The sequence below is a fragment of the Mytilus galloprovincialis genome, chromosome 5 (genome assembly GCF_965363235.1).
Source record: "Mytilus galloprovincialis chromosome 5, xbMytGall1.hap1.1, whole genome shotgun sequence".
Classification (NCBI taxonomy): Eukaryota; Metazoa; Mollusca; class Bivalvia; order Mytilida; family Mytilidae; genus Mytilus; species Mytilus galloprovincialis.
The window spans coordinates 4,006,823-4,034,591 of NC_134842.1; the positions used below are offsets into that span (position 1 = coordinate 4,006,823).

The window sequence follows — 27,769 nt, forward strand, 5'->3', positions numbered from 1 at the left end:
TAGTTAGCCAATCAGAATAACGTATTATAATGAAACATACATCTAATGTAATTATAAATATTTAAAGAGATTTCAGAGTCTGAAGATAGCCATATTCAAAGTTTTTTTACAATAATGATCATAATTTCATAATTTAACACATATTTTACTGTTATCAGAAAAAATTGAGCCCATACATTTTGAACCACAAAAATATATATAAATAAAAGAAAGAATTGTGGTGAATTGTTTAATTGGTAGTTGCATGCTCTCTGTATCAGTGGAAAGATTAGATTATTAAAGTCTGACATTTCTGCAACAGTCTATATTTTTCTTTTCACAAAGGTCTTGTGAGTGATTGTTTTTAAATCACACAGTATTTTCAGATCTATAAAAGAGTTATAAATGAAGTGTCACATACCAAATGTTACCAGTCTTATCTGTTATAAACTGTCTAATAGCACCATACATCTTATATAACTTTACAATACATGTACAAGCAATCAATTTTCTTTTACAGTCTGCCACTGTGCTTTTTTTCAATTTGTATTGACCATCATTACAACTGACAACTTGATTCATGGCATAGACACATGTCCATTGTTGAAGACTGAACTCTCTCTCTCTATATATATATTTTTTTTGTTGTGGTACCTGACTTATTAACTAAACCCCCCCCCCCCCCTGAAAAAAACCCACTAAAAATAGAGCAATTAAACAAAAGAAAAAAGACAAAAATTACCTTTAATTTGTTTCTGTCTAATAAGAACTTAAGCAGGCACTGTTTTACTATTTTGATTATTTTAAACTGTTGCATATATATATTAACACTTTAGTCAATTTATTAAATAAATTCAAAAACTTAACACCTACAATTATTTTCACATTAAACTGTACAATTTGATTGTGCTGCTACCCTTATAAGTATGGAAGACTATTTTAAACCTTTGCTCTCTCTTTCTTTATATTTTTAGGACATTTACAATAATCAAAGGGGAGATAACTTTCATCAGAATCAATTTGATTGATATAAAATGTTCAGTTCTTGACAACATGCACATGGAAGATAAAGGATTGTAACAAGAATATGTGTCCATTCAGGCCCGTAGCCAGGAATTTCCAAAGGGGGGTTCATTTGACTCACAAACTCGACTTTAACAGTCACAATTCGAACAGAACATCGACTTTAACAGTGCTTAATAGTTTTCAAGGGGGGGTTCGTCCGAACCCCCCCTGGCTACGGGTATGCCATTGGAAACTATGCCTGGCTCCTATTATCCCATTTCAACCTTCAGTTCGGAATAATAGGTTCAAAATGCTAATTTTGCATATATATACATGTATACCTACATGTCTTAATAAAAGTTCACATCATCATGAACATGTGTTCTAAGTTTCAGTATTGTATAAAAAAATGTCTACCTTATTGATGAACCATGAAAATGGATCAAAACCCTAACTTGAATATATTTTCAAAAAGTTCAGAACACAATGCACATCTTCTCTAAGTTCCAAGTTAATGAACCAACTGCTTGTTGGTAAACTACCAAAACTTAAACATTGTTTGGAACATACTTAGGAATGGACCAATGACGTCCTAAAAACATAATGTCACCCTACTTAAAGTTGAACATACTTAGGAATGGACCAATGTGGTCCTAAAAACATAATGCCACCCTACTTCAAGTAAGGCATAAAAATAAAACATTTCATGTGTCATACATCTGACTTGACAGTTTGTATTGTGTTTAAATAGTCTAAAGCTTTTATAATCTTATATTGATGAGGAATTTCCATCATAACATTTAATGCTAAACTTGCATCAGGGTTTTTTGTTTTTGATGTAACAGAATGATAATTTACGAACTGAAAGTTGTCGAATTTTCTATTCGGTAAAAAATCATCATAATCCTCCATAATATCCCATGGTCCATCACCAACACCAACGACAACAATACTCAGAGGATATTCCGATGCCCTAACGATGGCCTGAATTGTTCGTGATTCCTCCGTCACTTGACCGTCTGCAATGATGATAAGTATATGATAAGATTTTCGTAACTTTACAATTTCTATAGCTTTGTTTATAATTGGTTCAAAATTTGTTGGTCCACTAAACTGAAGATTTGTTGCATATTCATTATATTTATGCAAAACTTCTGAAAATCCTTTACATGCATTCCCATTGCTATGGAAACTAAACACGTCTTCGTCATTAGTTAAGGAATCTCCAAATCCATAAGTAGGAATAAGATTATCATCATCAAACGGCTCAAGCGTTTGACCAATGATGGACACCACTTTTTGATATGGATTATAAATTTTTCCTGGAATGATTTTATGAAGGCACTGACTACTGAAAGTTTTACGGCCCTGCCACTCATTGCTCGCTGTAAAATCAATCCCAATGATCAAACCACATTTTTCTAATCCTGCTCTCTTACACGCTTCACTGACTTCTGTAAAACTATGAAAATGATCTTCTATTGGACAAAATGACCTGTCATTATATGTATGTGAAAGACCCAGTAAGGCGAGTAAAGATGGCTGATGTTTTAAACGTCTTCTACGAACTGTTGCATTTTCTAATTCCTCTGATTCCGATGGTTTTTTCTCCCTCTTGTCTCTCTTTTTATAAAGCCAGAACAGAAGTATTCCGACAATATTGGCGAGACTGTACATAATAAATGCAGTGGCTGTCATGGTCATAGCTAGTTCTGAATCATTCAGTTCAAAATTGTCATTTGTTTAAAGCTGAAAAATAAAAGATAAAGGTTACATAAATATAAAACAGAAAAAAAATGTTTGTGTTATTAGGGATTCTCTACAAATGGTTATTTTTTTCTTCCTTAAAATGTTACGAACCATCTTATGGGGTCCTTTCAGTTATGAGTCATAACAAAGTTACAAATCTCTCCATGAATTCGTCAAAATAATTCCTGCAAGCATATTTTTCTGAAAGGGGAAACCCACTCAAGGTGCTACTGTACTAAATAAGGCCGTTAGTTTTCTTGTTTGGATTGTTTTATATTGTCATTTCGGGGCCTTTTAAAGCTCACTATGCGGTATGGGCTTTGCTCATTGTTGAAGGCTGTACAGTGACCTATAGTTGTTAATTTCTGTGCCATTTTACCGGTAGTTTCTTGTGGACAGCTGTCTCATTAGCAATCATACCACATCTTTTTATTTATAAATAACAAATAACAGCTAGATTTAATAATAAAATGTTTATATAGATTTATTTGCAAACTGTGTAAGGATCCAGCTGACTGGACTATTTTTTAAGATTTTAAGATATGAATTGCGACTGCATTGTCTTCTGCTCAGTTTAATTAAAGTGATTGATAGATTATTGGCTCGTCCTGAACATACATGAAATATTTGCCACTGGACATTAAGCAACCAACAATCAATCATTACAATTGGTGATAACATATGGGCACCAGTTTTATTAGTGGAGGAAGCCTGAGTAGCCCAGAAAGAACCTGAGAGAATTACTTCAATAGAAACACTGGAAAATCAAATTAGTCTAATGTATCTGTCATGTGCTGGGTTCTGACTCCCAACCTTTATAGTGTGGACAGGCTTGTGAAACAGAGGATGAACTACTAAAACCACTTTAGGTTATCATTGCCCCCAAAAATAAAAATAAATGAGGGTTTTTTATCAATAAGACAGCAACCAAAAAAGGCAAATAAATCCAGAAATACAGATAATTAGGTGAAGTCTATACAATCACTTGCTCTCTAAATGGAATTAATGTTTTAACTGCCATAATAATGCCCATGCTATGAAAACCATGAGCTTCCTATAATAAAGAAAACATCAATTTTACATGTGGCTATATCCAAGTATTGACTAAATGTCATTATAGCAGCTGCACAACTAATGCAGATAACAATAAAGCAATCTTTCTTTTCCCACAAAAAGTAAATAAAACAATTTATATTGTTCAATAAAGTTAACTTTCTAGAAGTAAAGACTATTACATTTTCCTGCTCTATCACTAGTTTTATAGAAGTCTGTCAATTTTCGTTATAATTAACAGCCAAATAATGTTTTGGTCTTTAATAAATTTTAATTTAATGCCTCCATTATAAGTTAATAGTAAAATCAATCCTTCAAAAGGCTCCACCGTATTTATTGATTGCTTATAAATATAGTCATTATAGCTAGTCAGAGTTTACAATTGTAAAATAGAAAATGCAGTATAAGACTGATAAGGAAAATCCCATCATTCTATATTTACCATATATTTCTATTTTCACGAAATGCTAAATCTCTTTTATAGAAATGTATATATAGTCTCAACTATTGCTGATAAATTTGTGAAAATATTTAATGTTGTTATATTTATTTTGAAAATGAAAATCATATTCAATAGTAACATTTCATCTTTGTAATTCTTTACAATTAAGACTTTTTTTAAGCTTGAATAATTCTTATTCATCCTAATATGCAACAGTTTTTAATTTATTGCCTGAATAACAATTTGTGTTTACTATTAAGTTTGTATAGTTCTAATACTTCACTTGTTCAAGCGACATCAGTAAAGATCCATGAAGTAAATGAGGCGCTGCAGTAAAGAAATCCAATGACAATCAGAATTACATCAACCCCATCAAAGGGATTAAACATAAGTCTCATCAACTGAAAACTTATCAATATCTTAAAGTTCAAAACGCCAAAGTTCTCGTTCATTTTCAAAAGATTGCAATTTATGTTGGTAGTGAAACGTTTGCATGCTTTTATCCTTTAAAAGATTAAAACAAATTCTCTTTTACTTAAAATAGTAATTTATTAACCTATTTTTAAATCTTCAAATGTCGAATTATAGTCAGATTTGTTGCAATTAATAGAAACTGCAAACTCAGCATTTTTTGTGATGTTTTTATTATTGCAAAAATTGTGACTGCATGAGGGAAGATTTGATAAAAATAAAATGAACTTTAATAAACATTTTAACTTTGACAACATTTATAATGATTTCTGTGTAACATTTTTTAAGATCTGTAATTTGTGACTGTTGTAAACAGCTACGGAACCCTTTCAAATTATTTATTATAAAGTGTTGTAATAATAGTTAATATGTTAATTGTATAATCAATGTTAAAACATATCTACTAACACAGACTGTAGACTGCAGGAGAGCATCTATGAGGGGGGTAGGAGGGGTCCTAATCCTGAAATCCTGAGGTCCCGAATTTAAATAAATTTAAATCCTGACATCACAATATTCAAAAAAAGAATTCACACAGATCCCGAAAGGGTCAATCCCCAAATCCAGAGCTTAAAAACACATCCCAGAGTCCTCAGTGGCGGATCCAGTAAGGACTCATTTTGGCCTCAAATTTCAGTTTCATCTGACGAAAGATTTTGACCACTTTTTTACCACTTAAGTGTCTATTTCACTTGATTCAATTAGTATAAGTGAAAGATTTTAACTGGTTAAGTCATTAAAAAGGATCCGATTCAAGCTCAAATATGAAAAATCCCTCAAATATGCCAAAAAACGTCACTTTTAAGATGGTTTTTGTCAAAAATGAAAGTGGCCGCATCCGTGTTCATCCACAACCTTTATATATGTTATGTATTATCATAAAATACAACTTACATTTCAATATTAAGGATGAACACGAATGCGGCCACTTTCGTTTTACAGGGAAACCGTCTAAAATTTAACTAAAATGATAGAATTTTGAAGATTTCAGTAATTTAGCATGACTTAATGGTGCTACAACCCGATATATGTGCATTGTATTGTCAAAAACAGCCCATATTTATGTAGAAGAAGCATTCAACTGTCCAATAAATAACTAAAAGTTTACATTTTAACAATTTTTTAAAACTGTTATATTTTGGGGCCAAAAAGGGGTCTTACCGGACCTACTCCTTTTCATAAGTGGGGGCCCACTGACTGATCTAAGAGGGGGCCGCTCCAGTCACACTTCAGTGATTCCCTATATAAGCAACCAATTTTTTTCCCAAAAAGGGGGGGGGGGGGCCCAGGCCTCCTGCCCCCCCCCCTAAATCCGCCTCTGGTCCTGGCCAATAAAGGTCTTTATATATCCCCATCATCTATTTGTAAATGATAAAATTAATTGATTCCATGTTAATTATGTGATAAACTTAATGAAGATGTAAATCATGTAAGTTCTCAAACCATTCAATATCTTTTGTAATATCACTGATTCTTTATATGCAGATTAATTTGTCCTTGTCATCTCTGTAATTATAAATAACAATGTTCTAGACACTCTGTTTGGTATTAATGATTGCCACTTGTTGTATATGTACATAAACAATTTGGTAAGAGAAGCAATTGATGGACTACAGACAGCTACTTCAGTACAAGTAATCTTGATGTACAGTTCTAAGGAGGCATAATCTAATGTACATCTGTAAATCTGTATATAATAGGCGAGTGTAATATTTGAAAAAGACGTCTAGTTAAGGACTTTAATGCACCCACCTAACACACGGCTAATTTTTTTTTTAAATGAAAGAATAATGATTAAACTTTGATTTTTGCCCGGTCGTCACAAAATCGTACGGTGCAGTTTTTGTAAAATTGACGTTTATTTCAGAAATTAGTTGAAAATTATATAATTACGACATGTTTTTCAAGCAAAGGAAATTAGTCGTATCTCTTCTTTTAGACAGAATAATTAAGTGAATTAGATTCTTAAAATAATGAAAAAACAATATTTACAACTGTAAGTCCGCATGCTTTTGCATTCCTTCTAAATATTTGACATTTTGTACGAAAATTTTCATAATCCCGACCTTTTCGGATCTACAATTAAATTTTGATTAAATGTTTTTGCAATCTATCCGTTTTAGATCACCCCAAATTACTCATCAGTTATCGTTTTTTCATTCAAGATCAAGACTTTATCTCAACATTTCTTAAAATCACGAATTTCTGTAATTTTATGATGTTGGGTAAAATCACTATAATTTCCGGAATCCCTTATCTATTTCGTTATCGTTTTTTACTGAATGTATTAGTCGATTTCCGTGTACTTAATAGTGCTACTAGAGTACGATAAATCATATTTAAACGGTTCTATTTCTATCTTTAACTTCAGTGTAGCTTAAATAGATATAAAATCGTCCAAAATAAAGATCAAATCATAGTTTTGGAGTTCTGTAGAATTCACCCCTTTCTAAATAAGGAATCGTATCGGAAAATTGTAGAAAATCTTCCGAGTCGTGTCAAATTTTCACAGCCCAGTTCACAATGAAACCCTTCCTTTGCTAAAAAGCTAAAAAACTATCCATTTATTGACACAGATGCATAGTCTGTCATATATTTACTACATAGAAACTATGTAGTTAACACTTAAATGAAGATACACTGAGTTGTATTGCCGCAGTGGGAAAACGAAAAGATGAAGTTTACAGAAGACTGGTCGATGAATATGAAAAAAATGAAAACATCCCATTTGAAAATACAAAATATCATAAGAGTTGCTATAAATATTTCAAAAGTAAGCACAACCTATCAACCTCTGTTTTGTCTGTACAAAGACTTTGTACTACATGTACCAATTCTACCGACCAGTAGATCTTCTGATATATAAACGAGGACAGTAGATCTACAACTCATTCTGATTTGTCTGTTTGTATATTTTGCAAATGTATAAAGCCTATAAGCAAGATACACAACTTCATAAGGTATCCTCTGAGGAGCAAACTCAAGCTGTATTGAGTGTTACTACGTATATCTCCTATACAATGATCTGATTTACAAAATACTGACTCATGATAATTTTACTATTAAATCTTTATACCATCGAGCTTGCATCGCTAAATATTTGCTACAAAATTTGAAATCAGAAATTAAAGAGCTATTTAGTTCTTAACATAAAACAGCTTTTACTAACATTTCGACGATTAAATATGACGTGCCTGTACACAAGGAAGTATTCTGGTTAACAACTTTAATTACTTGATCAGTTAACCGGGCTTAATTTCTGCCCGAGGATCGCCGCCGAGAAAACTACACAACATATTATCAGCTTCATAGTTACATGTATACAACTTCAACAAGGCCAAGGTACATCCAATATTGTATACAGTAGCTCTATAATTTTGTCTTATGCCGTAATGACGGAAAATTACCCGTTTAAAATGACTGTGATATTCGGTCTGTAAAATTTAAAGATCTGAGCAGTGACTGCGAAACTGGTTGCAAGCACTTAGTGCAGCTACTTTACGGAAGCAGATATAGGGTAAAGTTGTAATCCAATCAGATGAATATCCATTATCTAAAAACATTTCACTGGATTATTCAATTGAAATTATGCCACCTGCTTTAAAAACATTTCTGTGTTGTCTTTTGGATGATGGCACATCTGCGGCAGTTAATAAAGCGTACGATATTCCTATTGACAAAGTTCTTAGATGTATGGCTTTAGTAGAATGTATATTATCTATAAATATTTTTTTTACTCTTTTTCATTGAGGTTTATCACTACCAATGCACCGTGTTTATGGACACACCTTTGATAACTATTAACAAGTTTGACTGATCAGGAGATTAGAAACAATGAAAATGGGGCATACATTCTACATGGCATTATTTTTCTTCTGGGGGTTAAAATTTTATCTAAGACAATGTCGACCCAACTACAGAAACAATAAAAGATCTCCGTATGACTTTGGTTGGCTAAAAGGCAACATCGGTCCGGTATGATGTCATCCAACTTTCTACAAGATTTGATCTGTTCACGCATTGGTATAGGTATAGGGGGAGGGTTGAGATTTCCAAAAACATGTTTAACACCGCCGCAATTTTGCGCCTGTCCCAAGTCAGGAGCATCGTGCCTTTCTTAGTTTTGTATGATTTTTTATTTTAACTTCTTGAGTATATTTCGAAGCTTAGTATGACGTCCATTATCATTTCAAAGTAGTACATTTTTGTTTAGGGGCCAGCTGAAAAACGCCTCCGGGTTTGGGAGTTTCTTGCTGCATTGACGACCCATTGGTGGTTTTTGGCCGTTGCCTGCTTTTTAGTGGGTTGGTGTCTCTTTGACAAATCCCTCATGTCTATTCCAAAATTTTAATTCAATCTGTATATAGTAGATCTTGTGTCCGCTTTGAGCAAAACATCTGCTGTACTGATATATGCCCATGCCAAGGAAGTTGTCTTTGTATGGATATATTGACCGATAAGAATGATGAGATTACAAGTTAAAATGAAGCTATAATATTCCGATATCGCAATATTCCGACACCTAAATGGTCCAACATCCCATTGGTCCGACGTTTCGATGATTTTAACATTAGAAAGCCAAATAAAAGGTTCAATAATAGGATAGTCTTGTCCTCCGTTTGAAGCGGTGAAACAAGATAAAAAAACGTAATACTTAGTGCCAAAGTAGCCGAACGTCATCACTAGTGTAATATTTAAAAAGAGTACAAACTACTTTGTCAAGTGTTGTTTGATTAATTATATATCTCAAGATACACGGCGGCCGACTGAAGTAAAATCAAACACATTTTGACGTACAATGAGTGATCATATTTTCCTTGTGATGTTTTATATTAAAATTGCCAATTTGTTGATATAAATATACCAGTAGCACTTTACTCATTTCAGTTATGTTTGTTAGTACTCTTATCATATCTGATTTAGTGATGTATGAGTTGTTAATGTCTGTGTCATTTTGGTCTTTTGTGGATAGTTGTCTCATTGGCAATCATACCACATCTTCTTTTTTATATATCAACATATTGCAACATATATAAAAGAAAATCTGCTCTATGGTTGTCAGGCTTTCAAACTAACAGGAGACCCTACGCTTCCTCAATTTTTATAAACAGCTCATCATGGGACTTTTCTAAACAATTAAAAATACGTCATATGTTATATTTTCCCCTTGCTTCAAATATTTTGTTTCGGATTATTTATATCAAATTTGCAGATATATATGTTTGTAAATACGTGCAAGCAAATGATATGGAGGTATTATATGATTTAGATAATGCAAGGGCGACTACAGATACATTTGTGTGACTTAAATGTTGATTTTCAAAGACTCCGAGAGAAAACGTTATGTAACATGCGTTACCGTTAAAATCAACCAAAATTAATTAACATTATGATAGAAATATATTTTCCCAACAGTAATACAGCATTCCTATAAAATTGTTTCGTTTTTGCATTTGTTTTGACTCGATTTTACAACTGGAAGTATCCGTGAATTGAAATTGCACCCATGACCTTTGACCTCGATTTAAAAAAAATGCACCATAATTTCTTTTGACGACCGGGATATTTAGAAAGTACACATTCTTAGCTTTCTAGTGATATATAATTTAGCCGTGTGTTAGGTAGGTGCATTAAAAATGTTAATTTGGCTCTCATATCACTCGCCTATAAACAGTACTTGTACTAAAGTAGCTGTGTATTAAATTTTCTAAAATTGATTTACATTTAATTTGTCATAAAATTCAGGGCCTTTTGCGGACTGTGCTGTATGGACTTTGCTTATTGTTGAAGACTGTATGACGACCTATAGTTGTTAATTTAACTTCAGTGTCATTCCATTTAACACTCTCTGTTGGAAAGTTGTCTCATTGGCAATCGTACCACATCTTCTTATTTTCATATCTGAAGTTAAAACAATTACACCAACAATAACATCCTAATAACAATACCAGTATAATGCTGTAAGGAATGCAAGGTCTAAATTCATAGGTCAAGCCTTATCTTGTCAAACATTTACTTAATATAAAATCATTGGTAAATTAGTACATTTACAGTTTTGTTATTTACAGTTCATGGTAAAATGTAGTTATCATTGTTTATTAAATGCTCTATAAATAAAATATTTCCATAAACAAGGATAATTCTAACAGATTATTAAAGTAATAAGTTATTTGTGTAGTATTTATTTCTAAAGGTTACATACACTATTATAGATTATAAGACTGTCCTTATACAATCCAAAACTAAAGAATCTTTAACTAGGAATAGAGACCTAACCAGCAGGCCAATCCAATTTCTTGCACAAATTTCAGGTTTCTGGGAGAAATTACCACCTTGACCTTGGATGTATTGACCTAGCTCTAAATCAAAAATAATCTTCCTCTCATTATATGTGACTACTGTAATTGTACTTATTTTCACAAATTTCACGGTTGGTTTATTATAGCGAAAATAAATACATGAGAATCTAAATCAAACCTTTCAACTGAAAGGCAATAATTTAAAAAAAAATTTAATTGAAAATAAATACCCGTGAACGTGTTTGAAAAACACAATTCGCCAAAATAAGTATCCGCGAAAATAAATTCAATTACAGTATTTTACCCAAATATGGTTGCAATTTGATATTTAATGAAGTTATTGAAACTATCATCTCAAACAAAAATATTGACAAATGTTGCTTTGACACATTCCCCATTTCCATTCTCAATCTTAATAAAATCTAACCCATTGCTATTTTTTGGCGTAGGGTTTATAAATTAGAAAAAAAAAAGAATTTGATACAAAACACTTTTCATGCAAACCTGATGATTTGTAGAACGGAAATACTATCTAACAAGGTCAATAACATGAACACAATGAAGCTTTAAGCATGAGCTTTGAATCAAGAGTATAAACCCAACAGACATCATTTCTGCTTGTAGATTTATTAAGCCTGATATCAAAGGCATTCCATACACTCATGATTGAGTCCACTCTTGATTGAGTAATCACTAATTTTCTACAGTATTAGTTTCATTCAATCCTACCCATATAATTATGTTTGCAGAGAAAATCTTTACTTAATTTCATGGAAGACCTCATCACTGTTTGTAATCGATGGGAACAAATACATATATACAAATAGTCATTCAAAATTCTTCTGAAAATGTCAAATGGTATGACCAAGTGTCATTTTTTTACACTATGAATTATATTGGTCAGTTTCTGCTGTGGTCAGTGTTTCAGGACATTGATTTATCTGATAAATATGTATACAATGGTTTTTGCTTCTAAAGTATGTATTACCATAAAGAAATTAACATTTGTCAGATCTGTTTATAGAAGATCTTAAAATTAGTTGTATCTTAAGAATTCATTTACAACTAAACTGTGGGGGGTTTAAAGCATGGAATCTTTGAGTATTGACACAAGAGTATTTAACTGATTTCTATATGGTGATCTAAAGAGAACTGTAGCTGTCATTTGTAATTCTAATTGTTTGGTTACTGTCTTGACAGCACTTTTTATCACATCTGATCTTTTTTTCTATTAAAAACTCTCAGACAAAACCTGAATACATGTATAACATTTGTATCAATCAAACAAGTATAATAATGTCAAAATACATATAATAAAAAACTATCAGATGTGTCTACATTTTTTCCAAATTTCCACTATATATACATTCTGCACTTTAAAATACAGTCTTTCTATGGTCGGGTTGTTGTCTCTTTGACACATTGCCCATTTCCATTCTCAATTTTATCATGATTGGTGGCAGTGTAAAAAAATCTGTATATATTTTTTTACATAATAAGTGAAGTAACCAAAATAAATTTCAAATAACACAGTCATATCTTACTTTATGCTGTATAGTTGTAACTTAATAACAGTCATATCTTACTTCATGCTGTATCATTGTGACTTACAGATGAACTTAGGTGATCTAAGGTAAAATCTAAGTAATTAAAAAATCAAAATTGATACTTTAAGCTGGAAGAGTATAAGTTAAAGATAAAAATAAGCTAAAAATAAGGATTTCAAGCTAGGTCATGGATATCCTTTTCGTGCTATTTGATTTATAAAATATGGCGGGAAAAGAAGTGACTCAGACTTTTACCTTAACTTTGCATTGGTATCATTTGGGTCTCAAATCAAAAGATAGAAAATTAAGAATCTGTTTAAATTTTGTCAAATGACCTTTTATGGGCTATTAAGTCTTATGTTAAAAAATAAATAGGTGTAATGGGGCAAAATATTTTACCTCAAATGGTATGGAAAAACACCAAGGATTCCGAACATTTGACACTTATTCCGAAACCTCACCTAAGTACATCCTTAACATAACATTAAATATGTATTAATCTTAAGAAAACAATTGTAATGTCTTTTTTCCTAAATTATTTGAGGAGTTACATTTGTATTATTTTTCACTCACCTGTAGGGGATAGTTTATCTACAGGTATACATGTATATAATGCATTGTCAAGTATACTTAAATCTGTTTACTTCTGAACAATAAATTCCTAATGTTTTGAACCAGAGAAATGACCCCTTTGCCAGTCAAAACATGAAATCTTGACCAATGAATTTCTTACCTTTTATACAGGTGCTAACAAACAATAAAACTTATCAATAACTATAATTAAATACCACTGCAATTACAAATCACCATTCAAATGAAGTAGTGTGAAGTAAGAAGTTAAATGCCATAATAACATCTTAAAGTATTAATTACAGTATAATCCAATTAAGGATTAACCAAAGTAGAAAGTGATTTTGTTAATCTTAAAGACTGATGGAAATTTACACAAAAAAATAATTTGGTTCATAAAACAATCCTTTTTCAAATAAAGTTATAGATCAGGTAAAATTTACAGGTGACAAATTTAAAAACTTAAAAGAAACAAGAAGCTCTCAAGAGAGAGATTTTTTTTGTGTTTATATCTTTTAAACAAATTGTGTAAAATTGTCTTTAAAGGGCAATAACTCCTTCAGGGGTCAATTGACAGTTTTGGTTATATAAACTTATTTGTAGATCTTACTTTGCTGAAAATGTTTGTAAATACAGTTTATCTTTATTATTAATGATAATTAAGATGATAACCAGAAACTGCAAAATTTCCATTTAGTGTCACCAACCCAACAATGGGTTGTTAGATTCATCTGAAAATTTCAGGGATAATAGAACTTGACCTATTGAACAATTTTATCACATATCAGATTTGCTCTAAATCCTTTGGTTTTTGAGAAATAAGCCAAAAACTGCATTTTACCCCTATGTTCTATTTTTAGCCATGGCTGCCATGTTTTTTGGCCAACCAAAAAATAATACACAAACTTAATTCTAAATACCCTAAGGATCATTCAGCTAAACTTAAGTTGGAATTGGTTCAGTAGTTTCAGAGAAGAAAAAGTTTACACAAGACAGACAACGACGACAGACGCCAAGTGATGTCTAAAGCTCACCGTTCCGGTGAGCTAAAATAATGTAACTTTTAATGAATTTGTTGTGATATATATATGTAACACTCAGAAACGTGTCCTTCCCCCCAAACGTGTCCGATTCCCCAAACGTGTCCACATCGACGTCACTGAACTGCAAAACATGTATGGGCCCACAAACGTGTCCATTTTCAACTAACCCCTAAACGTATCCAATCCCCCAAATGTGTCCATATCAAGCGTTATTTGGCTATTGCTATTTTATTAATGATAATACTTTTACCATTTCATTAAAAATAAAGATAAAGTCGTAAGGTCTTTTTTAAACCGACAGTATAAGCTGGTTAAAAGTGTTGCGTCATTTCAGCATGTCGTATGTAAATTGTAAGCAAACATGTTTATATAAACTGTACATATACCTGGTCAAAATGTCCCTTTCTCTGCGCATTAGAACATTTATTTTCTCTCTAAATATATATGAAACAATTGGACAATACGCAATCAACAATCTAAAGTTAATTTATACACTAGAAATGTAAAAACATTTAAACTTGTATGTTTTCTCTAAATATGCATGAAATACTTGCAACTTGAAATACGCAATCAACAGTCCAAAGTTAATAGATACAGTAAAAATTTAATTTGCAATTAGTAAAAATACATTTTTATTGTGCCATTTTCATCTAGTGTCTGTTTATTTGAAAACAGATGTCTATTATATCATCTTTAACCGTGTAAAATGTGCCTCGTCTAGGACACTTATCTTTTTGTATTACTACACCTCTTCGCTAGAAACCGCTACTAAAAACAGCAGTCCCTTTGTTCATATTCATATAGCAGGATTGTTTCTGTAATCAACGATATCTCCTTTATTGTAATATTTGTAGCTGGTCATATCGTCCAGGGAGTTTTACTAAACAATTCCTGAGGGTACATTTGTTCACTATCAAAGTACTGCTTGATACCAGTGTTGACAAATGTGGACTGGCTCCCGGTATGATAATACAGTTGTAGAACCTATCTAAATTTTTAACATGATGTCAATCAAATAATGAATGAAATATTTGGCACTGGACGTTATGTTTAATTGTGCGTCTTAAGTGATGCTCGAAACCTAAAATTTATTAAAAAAAAATAAATAACAGTTTATGATTTGAAGAGCTTTTAAAATATCAGAACTGTTGAATAAATGGAAGTAAATAATGCTGAGCGATCGTCGTCGGATTGATATAAAAGACATCACCGGAGTTTATAATACACAAATAATTTACACAGTAAACAATTAATTCAACTACCTTTAATTTTTTGTATATTCGCTATAATATATAATGAGCATGAAATACTTGCAACTGGACAATAAGCAATTTCAGTCAAAATTTAATTCATATGATACAGATTAAATTTGAAATTATGATTTGCTGTAAACGTTATCGATTTCATTTAGGACATACATGTATAAGCGCTAAAAGACGTGAGACATTCTGGCGTGTAATAGTGGACACGTTTTGGCGAATAACAATTATCGGACACGTTTGGGGGTTCTGAAATCGGACATGTTTGGGGAATATTGAATATTACGGACACGTTTGCGGAGAATAGACACGTTTGGGGGAATCGGACACGTTTGGGGGGAAGGACAAGTTTGGGGGGAAGGACACGTTTGGGAGTGTTACATATATATATCAATTTACACTAGAATGTTTTTGAAAAATTATTACAATATCATTTTAACATTTTTCTATATTTGAAAATAATATTCTCAATTCAACCTAATAGCAATGCATAGGCAGATCCAAGGGGGTCTCTGACGAGACCTCCCTTTTGTGGGAAACATTTTTGGTCGATTATGTAGGGAATCACTACTGCATGACTCATCCCCCCCTTTTTCTGCTACAAAATATACATCTGTGATATACAACAGAACTATTGTTGACAACAGTTACTATATATATATATCCATTAAATATGAAAGGAGATGGAAGTAAGCAATACAATGGCACTGTAAGGCCTTCAATAATGAGAAAACCCATACTGTATACTGATCTATACTAGTTAGGTATATAAGAGCATGACATGAAAAATGTGAAACAATTCGAACTGACTTATGATAGCTGCCTATGCGGTATGCCTGGCTTTGCTCATTGTTGGAGGCAATATATAGTTGTTAATGTCTGTGTTATTTTGGTCTCTTGGTGAGTTGTCTCATTGGCAATCATACTACATCTTCTTTTTATATATATTAAGTTACATGTTAATTTACAAGTATGACATAGGTTCAGATACTAGAGAATGCAGATGTTGAGAGGTGAAATATTACAGTTTTAAGTTGTATAACAGATTCTATTGTTCCATTATTTTTTTTTTAAATATCATATATATCATATAACTTCTATGCCAATAAATGTTAGATAAATTTGATTATTGAACCAAAATATTAATGGTGATGATTATAAAGAACAGCTGTGTTTTAAACCATCCATCAATCTGTATTATATAGTCAATATCATTGTTATATATTATATAAATGTAACAATGGAAATTTAGTTTTTTTGCTAGTGATAATATATTTCATAAATTCAACTTCTAAATTTATAACTGCTGTTTCAAGCTCTGTTGCTCAAATAATTTTAAAACAAAGGTAAATTACTCTCTTTTCTTTTATGAAAGCTCCCTATTTTCTCTATTCCTTAGTCCATGCCAATTTCTCTATTTATCATTTCTGCCATTTTTCCCTTTTCTTTATTTTTTGTCTGTTATTTACATATACATACTATAAACCCCTGGCCAATCTAGCCGGCCTTATTTATATGCTAAATATAACATATTTTTAATGTCAAATGAAACAGACAACAATAATCATTGTATACAAGTCTTTTAACTATCCTTCAAAAATCCCCTAGAGTAATCTCCCCTTTTGAAAGAACAATACATATCAGAAATGTTATCTACATATCTTACTTACCATATATATACCCTGACAAATCTAACTATACATTCACTGTTACGAACAGGAGTCACATTTGTTTCCAATCATCTGAAATATCAAATAAAATCATGTGACAAACTATTTTAGACCAACTAAAAAATCTATAGCCTAATCATATTTCATTCTGAATTAACTTATTTCTGTTATCACTGCTTGTTCCACAGGGAAACAGAAAAATAATGAATAAAATTACAAGATTTAATCTAGATGTGCAAGCATTTTGCTAAATTAGCTTTTGGTAAATCATCAAAGTAATTAACTTCCTTGTTTTAGTAAAATCTTAGAGTAAATCCTTCTTAGAAAACTATTCAGTTAAAAAAAAATGTTTAGAAGTCAATGAAATGTCTTCCTTATGCTATTATAACATGCTACTGTTTTCTTTGTTTTAATCCTTCCTATCATTATCCATGACACACATTTGAGTACAATATCAGTTTTCTAAATTGGATTGTTTCATATTTTTCATGTCAACTAGGGCTTTTTATAATAAGCCAACTATACTGTATGGCTTTTTCTCATTGTTGAAGGCCAATGGGTTATCGTAAATAGCTTACATTCACTTCAATTGATCATTGGCGGATAGTTGTCTCATTTGCACCATACATGACCCACATCTCCTTATCTACTTTTTGAAAAAGCAAAACAATACATTTAAGATTTATGTGTTTTAAAAGTAAAAGGGGAGATCTCCATGTATAATAAATAAATTAGTTTTTAATGGGGATCCAATTGTTCAGTCTTTACTTTCCTATATTATATTTTGTAGTCTGAAATTAATGAATAATGGTTTGTCTTTTGCTTTTTTTTTGCCATGGCCTAGCTTATCCAAAGATTGTCAGGTTTATCAATACTACTTTACTGTTTTACAAATCAAAGCACATATCTGATTGATTTACAAATTCAACAACAACTCTGATACCATTACAAATAAAAAAACAACATCTTAGTGATTTGAAAGGCAACAACAAACTATCAAGTGTTAAAAATTCAAAACAATCATTCAACTGTTTTTAAAGCTAAACACAAACATCCAGGCGTTTTGAAAGTCAAAACAATCAACTTCTTTTTTAATATTCATGCTGATCAACAGCTCAAAACAAACATCCAAGTGTTGAACAAATCAAAACAAGCAACAAAATGTTCAACAAGTGTTCAACAAATCAAAACAAGCATCCACATGTTCAACAAATCAAAACAAGCATCCAAGTGTTTAACAAATCAAAACAAGCATCCACGTGTTCAACAAATCAAAACAAGCATCCACATGTTTAACAAATCAAAACAAGCATCCACGTGTTTAACAAATCAAAACAAGCATCCACGTGTTCAACAAATCAAAACAAGCATCCACGTGTTCAACAAATCAAAACAAGCATCCACGTGTTTAACAAATCAAAACAAACATCCACGTGTTTAACAAATCAAAACAAGCATCCATGTGTTCAACAAATCAAAACGAGCATCCACGTGTTCAACAAATCAAAACAAGCATCAACAGGCAGCCAAGTGTTTAACAAATCAAAACAAGCATCCAAGTGTTTAACAAATCAAAACAAACATCCAAGTGTTTAACAAATCAAAACAAACATTCAAGTGTTCAACAAATCAAAACAAGCATCCAAGTGTTTAACAAATCGAAACAAGCATCCAAGTGTTTAACAAATCAAAACAAGCATCCAAGTGTTTAACAAATTAAAACAAACATCCAAGATCTCAACAAATCAAAACAAGCATCCAAGTGTTTAACAAATCAAAACAAGCATCCAAGTGTTCAACAAATCAAAACAAATATCCAAGTGTTCAACAAATCAAAACAAGCATCCAAGTGTTCAACAAATCAAAACAAACATCCAAGTGTTCAACAAATCAAAACAAGCAGCCAAGTGTTAAACAAATCAAAACAAACATCCAAGTGTTTAACAAATCAAAACAAACAGCCAAGTGTTTAACAAATCAAAACAATCATCCAAGAGAAAAAAGAACATTGAAGTTGTTAATAAATTACTGTGTCATTTGGTCTCTCGTGGAGAGTTGTCTCACTGCAATTGACAATCATACCACATTTTCCTTTTTATATATCCAAGTGTTTATCTACAACAAAAAAGCATCCAATTGTTTAACAAATCAAACACATCAACAAGTGTTTTATGAATCAAACCATTGATCTAGGTGTTTTAATTCAGATTCAAAACAAACATCCAATTATTATACAAACACAATACAATCATCTGATAATAACACATTTATAAAGGAATAAAAGTTAGACAAAATGATTTTAAAATATTTTATTATATATTTTTATGGACTCATTGGTAATACATCTCTGTTTTAGTATATGCATATTTTTTTTGGCTGAAATGTCATTAGAATTAACAACATCAAATTCTAAAGATCATGTTCTTTGGGGAATAACAAGAAAAAACCACATTTAGCTGAGATCATAAGAATAAATGCTTTCTGTGGGAGTTTTCTATCTGTTTATCTTTATAGAAGACTGGCATGACTGGAATAAATTGTCGTATTTATTTTCCCAAACTTAATTTCCATCAGATTAAATTTTTGATTTTTGTGAACCTTCAAGTTTAGTTAACACTATAGTCTACAAAAGTTTTTAATAGTTCTTATAATGGTAAATTAATTCAGTTGACCAACCAGTATGAACAATTAGCGTTGAGTTGAATGCAAGTTTGACTGTCCCTCTGGTATCTTTCCTCCCTCTTTATAAACATTCATATGATTGGGACTAAATAGGGTACTTTCAAAAAATAACCTTACATGCATAACACCTGCGTTGTTTGGCTTAAAGTCATAATTTGTTTAGATGTAGATGAAAATATGAACAGTTACATAAAATGATATGAAAACAACAGATGACATGTGACCATAGCAATCATTATGGACCTCAGGGGGACCAGGTGTTGGCTAAACCATTAAATATATAATAATTAAAATTTATTTATACAGTATCTATTTGGTTAAACAACACTACCAGTGTCTTCTGTAAGAAGCAGGGGTAGACAGTCCAGTATTTTCCCTATAAAGTTTATGCATCATGTGACATCTTTTAATTTTTATCCATTAAATCAATCTAAGCAAACTCAAGTGATGTAATAAGTGTAAAGAAAGACTGACAAACAGATAAACATTGGTATACTATATGATGTCCCATCTTTGATTCATAAAATAGTCCACATAATAATAAGTAACACCCCTCCATCCCCTTAAATGGCCACAACATATTAGGCAATCAAATATAAAATCTTCATTCATTACACGGTCAAATTAAAATAATAATTTCAAGCAGAATTATAATACCTACATTTTCTGTTTTGTACGTAGTATATGTCTGGAGTCTTCTTAATTTATCAAAGTAATCCTCTTAACAAACAGCTATGTTATGATATTTCAATGGTCATATTATACAGCGGATTATTACCTGGATTAAAGGTAATACCCTCAGGTTTGGTCAATAGAGTCTGAATAGACCTTGGCACACTCAATCCACAAATCTTTTTGCACTTTAATAAAGTGTATCATTTTAAGATAAACAAGAATGTGTCCAAAGTACACAGATGCCCCACTTGCACTATCCTTTTCCATGTTCCATGGACCGTGAAATTGGGTAATAATCTAATTTGACTTTAAAATTAGAAAGATCATATCATAAGCAACAAGTGTACTAAGTTTCAAGTTGATTGGACTTCAGCTTCATCAAAAACTACCTTGACCAAAAACTTAAACCTGAAACTCCACCTTTCATTTTCTATGTTCAGTGGACCGTGAAATTGGGGTCAAAAGTCTAATTTGACTTTAAAATTAGAAATATCATATCATAAGCAACAAGTGTACTAAGTTTCAAGTTGATTGGACTTCAGCTTCATCAAAAAGTACCTTGACCAAAAACTTTAACCTGAAACTCCCCCTTTCATTTTCTATGTTCAGTGGACCGTGAAATTGGGGTCACAAGTCTAATTTGGCAATAAAATTAGAAAGATCATATCATAAGCAACAAGTGTACTAAGTTTGAAGTTAATTGGACTTCAGCTTCATCAAAAACTACCTTGACCAAAAACATAATGCCCCTCTACTATCATAGGTGGGGCATAATAAAACAGAAGTTCTTTTACTTTTGAAATGTTACAAGTTTTCTCATTCAGTAACTTAACATATCTCCATTATGAATTAAAGGAGCCTCAGCGGTCAGGTTTCAATGAGACAGTAACCTAACAGAAATTTGCCACAAATGTGTAAACTGCAATAGACTAAAACAATACTTATCTAAAAACATACCAGTGTCTAAGAACATATTCAACAAGCTCTAAATCATCCCAAGTCTTTGAAAGTATTATAGATTTAAAAAGATTTAAAAGAAACAAAGTATGCCAGACATTTTTTGGTCGTAAAATTTGTCAGTAAAATGTTAGTAAAAGTTATAAAAGAGCTCTCCATATATAGCGAAACTTCCTTTATGAGTTTCAATGATCAATCAAGTGTAGGGGCCTCGGTGGGCGAGTGGTCTTAGTAGTTACTACTGTAATCATTAGTCAACTGACAAAAATTCCAGCCACAATTCAGGCAAACTCTACAAAAATTTCAACAACTTTGAATTGATATGAATCAGTGAACTTGAAGCCAATAAAAAATAAATATCTAATTTTAAATCTTACGTCATATGAATTTGTCCAATGTATCCAGCAGTTATACTATAATATTGAAATAGAAACACATTTACCAGCATGTTCTAAAAAAGTAGTAGAATTATATCCTTTTATGATATGTAGAATATAAACAACCGTCCCGGACAAGATATGTAATGTCCATGTTCCATGTCCTTAGAAAAGTAGTAGAATTATATCCTCTTATGATATGTATAGAATATAAACAACCATCCCGGACAAGCAATGTAATGTCCATGTTCCATGTCCTTATAAAAGTAGTAGAATTATGATTCCTCTTATGATAATGTAGAATATAAACAACCGTCCCGTACAATCAATGTAATGTCCATGTCCAAATACAAGTAGTAGAATTTATTCTCTTTTGATATCGTAGAATACAAACAATCAATTCTACTCTGTTATACAGAAACCAACATGGTAATGTTATATCACTATATATATATATATAAATGATTTCAAAAAGATAAGGTTTTCATCCCTGGTGGATATTTTCTATAACTGATCCTGATCCAAAGTATCTAATATCTTTAATTGTTTTCTAAGGATATAATTGTTCATTGTACTTTATGGGAAACTAGCATGAAAAGTTATTATATAGTTTAAGGATAAGTAGTAATTAATTTAAGAAGGAAAAAATCTATGAATTGTCCAAGATTCGTACCAATGTACCATGCTATGCAATTAATTTACAGAAACTGCAATGTTCATAAAAGAAGGAGGAAATAAACTAGTTCCACTTAAGTAATGATATACATTTTTTTCTTGAAAGATATTAAGCTAGACAATGCCAAAGTATGAAATTAACATCTTTACATGTATGCAGTTATTTTCCTTGTAAATTATCTAATTCTCAGTTTTTCACAGATGTTGTGCTGTCCAAAAATTCCTGTTATCTTTTCTAGGCATATATTTAAAAAAAATAATGTTGAAATAAATATGAAATGTGGTATGATTGCCAAATGAGACAACTATCAATCAAAATTCAACTTTAACCCTGGTTAATTGGAAAACATATTCCTACACAATGTAATAGATGGATAACAAATAAATGTTCTATTTACATACTGATTGACTATACCGGTCTATATACATGTAGGAACAAATGTCTAAACCTTTGGTATGATTGTTACTTTCTGTTCTAATTCCTTCCAAGATCAATGAATCATATATCAACTAAATAAATCTGTAGCTGTCTCAACAGGAGACAATCAAGGGATTAATATTCTATTCAGTGGGCAGTTTAGGGTCAATGGTTACAAAGTTGACTTAATATCTGAACTGTTTCTATCAATTCATGTATTACAGACATTATACTGACCAAATTATGTCAATTATAAGTTATTACATATGTACAACTAAAACTCTGCTTGCTTTATCTGACATTTAAGTCATAAAACTTAACTCATTACACATAGCACAAAATTAGAGATAGAATTCAGTAACTAAATCGTTCAATTTTCTAGTCTGAGGGTTATTGTACTCATTCTTCAAAATTTGATGACTACATTAGTTGTTTATCAAGACACAAGAAGATGTAACATTTTCAACTTTTAAACAATTCAAAAATCTACTGCTTAACAAACTGAAAGAGGGACGAAAGATACCAAAGGGACAGTCAAACTCATAAATCCAAAACAAACTGACAACGCCATGGCTAAAAATGAAAAAGACAAACAGAAAAACAATAGTACACACGACACAACATAGAAAACTAAAGAGTAAACAACACGAACCCCACCAAAAACTAGGGGTGATCTCAGGTGCTCCGGAAGGGTAAGCAGATCCTGCTCCACATGTGGCACCCATCGTGTTGCTTATGTGATTACAAATCCGGTAAATTGTCTAATTCGGTAGGTCATATTCATGAAAGGGAAGGGGATTGTAGTTACGACGTAAGGAACATATCCGATATCATTTGTGAAACGGTTATTCCATAACGGTCAACCAACTCGTGATGGCGTCCGTAAAATTTACGAAGGGATGATTTCAACTTCACCATTTGGAACTCTTGGTTTAATAGCTTCCTTGTTAGCAGCAAACCTCTATCAAGAAAATCATGATAGGAAATGCAAGCACGGGAATATCGTATCAATTGGGAGATATATACCCCGTATGCAGGTGCTGCTGGAATGTTGCTACTTAGAAATGGAAAGTTCACAATTGGAAAGCTGAAATCATCTCTTTTGTCGTAAAGTTTTGTTTTCAACCGACCCTCATTGTCAATTTCTAGATGTAAGTCAAGATATGAAGCCGACTTAACTGTATCTGTAGTATCCTTTATCTCTAGTTCGATTGGATAGATGCGTTCCACATAGTCACCAAATTTTGAATTGTTTAGTGAAAGAACATCATCTATATAGCGGAAAGTAGAGTTAAAGGATATTGCTAACTTCTTATCTTTCTTCCTAAGAAGTTCCTGCATGAAGTCAGCCTCATAATAATAAAGAAACAAGTCGGCGAGTAGAGGGGCACAGTTTGTTCCCATTGGAATGCCGACAGTCTGTTGAAAAACACGTCCTCCGAACGTAACAAATATGTTGTCAATCAAGAAATCAAGCATCTTGATAATATCAGTTTCAGAGAATTTTTTGAATGAACAGCTAGAGAACATCTACCATTTTTGGCTAATAGAGTTATCTCCCATGTTACAAAATTCTCTTACAAATAGAGAAAACACAATATATTAAGAATAAATCAAATAACAAACTAGAAAGGCTTATAATTAGCTCAGATCCAATTAGTTTTTATAATTTATGAATTTTTATAATACTTTCCCTGCCATAAATATAAAAAAACAAGAATGTGTCCCCAATACACAGATGCCCCATCTGCACTATCATTTCTATGTTTAATGGACTGTGGAAATGGGGGGGGGGGGGGGGAATCTCTAATTTGGCATTAAAATTAGAAAGATCATATCATAGGGAACATGTCACTTTTTTTGTGTATTAAGTTTCAAGTTGATTGGACTTCAACTTCATCAAAAACTACCTCGACCAAAAACTTTAAACTTGGACGAACGGACAAACAGACAAACAAACAAATGAACAGACAGATGCACAGACCAGAAAACATAATGTCCATAAATGGGACATAAAAAAGGAGATGACAGGGTATACCCACCTATACTGATATATATTAAAGATAAATTTCTTACCACTATTGTATCTGTGATCTAGTTACAATCCAAAACATTTAATCACACCAAACACCCAGTAACCTGTAAATATATAAACAGTATCAGTAATTAATGAGGGGATGTCTTCAATTAACATGTATATCATTAAACTATCATCAACTGCAGTCTTCTTACCAATTAATGTAGTCAATTGTCAGGGATACACATGTATATGGGAAAAGATCATTAACTTGGCAGTGCAGCTTGATATCATAAGTTAACAAGCATAAACAATAGAATATTGGGTTATTGTGACCTTCAAACCCTTGAATAAGCCAAAGTATGTCAATAATTTGTTACCTGCTTACTAAATTTAAAATAAGTTATGACCTTGAACTTTTAAGCATATTAAAAACATGGGTCACTGTGACCTAGTGCAGGTTCAGTATAGGTGTAATGTCAGTCATCCTTACCTAAAAAATGCTCAGGAACAATTGTCTTTTTAACTATAAAAATAATAATATATGGTATCGATGATTGTTATTAAATTAGACAACTCTCATAAAAAAACCGAATGACACAGAAATTAACAACTATAGGTATGGTTTCAACAATGACACAGAAATTAACAACTATAGGTATGGTTTCAACAATCAGCAAAGTCCATTACAGGCCTCTGTCACTTGAGACAGGCAGATACAGAATGTGGTTGGGTTAACTCGTTTGATTAAGGCCAACCCTGCCCCCCCCCCCTTAACCTGGGACAGGGGTGTAACAGAGTACACCACACCCTAACCTGGGACAGGGGTGTAACAGAGTACACCACCCCCTAACCTGGGACAGGGGTGTAACAGAGTACAACATAAGAACAAACTATAATTAAAGTGATCTTGAGGATGTTCACCTCTGAGGAGCCAAACATTTCTAGAATTAACTTTTTTACTTACCCTGATTTTTGGGTTTATAAAACTGTAACAAAATAATTGGTGAAGAAAAAATCATATGGTGGTGCACTTCTTTTCTTGCTACGGCCCTTTGAAAATGCCCAATTTCAATGATTTTCCCATTTTTCATCAATTTTTACCTATTTTTGGGCTAATATTGTGAAAAAAATCACAGTTCCACAATTAAACTTTTTTTCATACTTTCTATAAAGATTAAGTGGACCAATCTGAATAAATTTTACTCAAAAAAACTATAGGTAGGTGTTAATATAAGAAAGTTTTATCATATTTTGATGTTTTTTTGTGTAAAATTCACTATGCTGTCAATTTTATATTTTTGTGATATTTCTCAGTTTTAAGAACAAAATGCATATTATTTCAACTTTTTTGTTATAGATGATTAAAAAAATACATATCTAAGAAATTTGAGAAGACAAAAATGATATGGGATGTACATGGTTCTTGTTCAACCATTTTTTGTACCCCTCTACCATTTTCTGAAAATTTTGGCTATAAAATACAGACTTGATTGGTCGTAAAATTTGAAAACCAGGATTACTCAAAAACCATTCATTGTAAATACACAATTTTTTTTACAGAGTTATGTTTGATTATAATATTTTTAAAATTTATTGATATTTTCCTCTTGTATCTCATGTTTGGAAATTATTCAAGAACGAGATTTCAATGAGATTGAACAAGACTGAAAAGTCAGAAGAATACATCCTTAAATCATTAATGGAAAGATTAGAAGAATCACATTTTAATTTTACATTGCAGTGATGGTGGACAGGATCAATTAGTTAAAGCAATTTTTCTGTTAAGTTTTTCAGTAAAATTTAAAATTGGTGTTTATACTGGTGGCTATAGCTTTATAATTAACCAGTCTATATATATAAAAGCTAGGAATAAACTGAACATGAAGCATTCAAACATTTTACAAACATTAGATCTGCATCATGCACTTTCAAACTCTCTAAAACACAAAAACATTAATTTTAAATTGGAAATCAGACAACCACTGAAATCATATACTTAAGTTCCTGAGTTACATTGTGTTTTGTTTCTTTCATATCTCAAACTTTGTATCTTTTTATGAAATTATAAGTTTGATAATGACACAATTATAATGCCTGTTTTACCAAGCAAATTCATCTCAGGTCAAATAAAATACCATACATGTGGTCCGAGAATACAATTATTTCGTAGTGCATTTCTTTTAGAACATAAATGAAAATTAAAAAAATCCCACCTGCGCTTTCTCAAAGAAACTTTTACAGTGTGTTGTACTACTTTTGGGACAAATTATATCAAAATTATAGAAAACTTCATCGGCTCTAACTCAAAATATGGACAATTTTATGTTTAGGGCGTCTTGAAATCTTTTGACAGCTTCCGAAGTGCTAATTTTCAACCTTTTTCAGCTGGACCAAATCACTACTTTCCTTTAAAATTCTGGACCCAAATTTTTTTACAGTGTAATTTCACCCCCCTATTTGCAATTTGAGGCATTAAACATGGAGAAATAAATTTGGAAGGGGTATACAATTTAAAGGCAAGTAACCCACTGTCAACACTAGGGACTATCAAGGGACGACAATTGTGGTCTCGGACCATGTGTGGTTCCAGATACATGTAAGGTAAAAGTTTGGCAGGTACAGGTATGAGGTACCTCGGGTATGTAGGTTTTTTTTTCTTTTGTTCTTTATGTTTTTTTTTTTACATTTAGACTATCATATGGAGCAACATTTTGATTTTAACAATACTTAATGGGGAAAAAATCTTTAGGGTAGGCCATTTCTAAGACTTAAAAGTGGAGAAGGTAGGACAACTGGAAACACACATATATTTTTATTTGTCCTCAACCATGAAAATTATACTTACCTCTGAAATGAAGTTTTAGCAAAATATTTATAA

At 31.7% G+C, this 27,769-nt stretch overlaps 1 protein-coding gene across 11 annotated transcripts in view; it reads right to left on the reverse strand.

Moving 5' to 3' along the window:
* Positions 1-1,233: 1,233 nt before the first annotated feature.
* The window catches only part of LOC143074983 (uncharacterized), a 49,486-nt gene continuing 22,950 nt past the window's right edge, over positions 1,234-27,769 (reverse strand). For 5 of the 11 annotated variants that reach the window (XM_076250189.1, XM_076250193.1, XM_076250191.1 and 2 more), the window contains 3 exons: positions 24,948-25,010; positions 17,088-17,159; positions 1,234-2,733 (listed from right to left, as the gene is read on the reverse strand). In XM_076250189.1, the coding sequence (XP_076106304.1) occupies positions 1,696-2,688 (993 nt within the window). In that variant the 5' untranslated portion in view covers positions 2,689-2,733; positions 17,088-17,159; positions 24,948-25,010 and the 3' untranslated portion in view covers positions 1,234-1,695. Of the gene's footprint in view, positions 2,734-12,944; positions 13,009-13,118; positions 13,252-17,087; positions 17,160-17,665; positions 17,825-19,116; positions 19,186-24,947; positions 25,011-27,769 lie in introns of those variants that run through there. The other 6 variants (XM_076250196.1, XM_076250195.1, XM_076250194.1 and 3 more) reach the window with 6 other exon arrangements.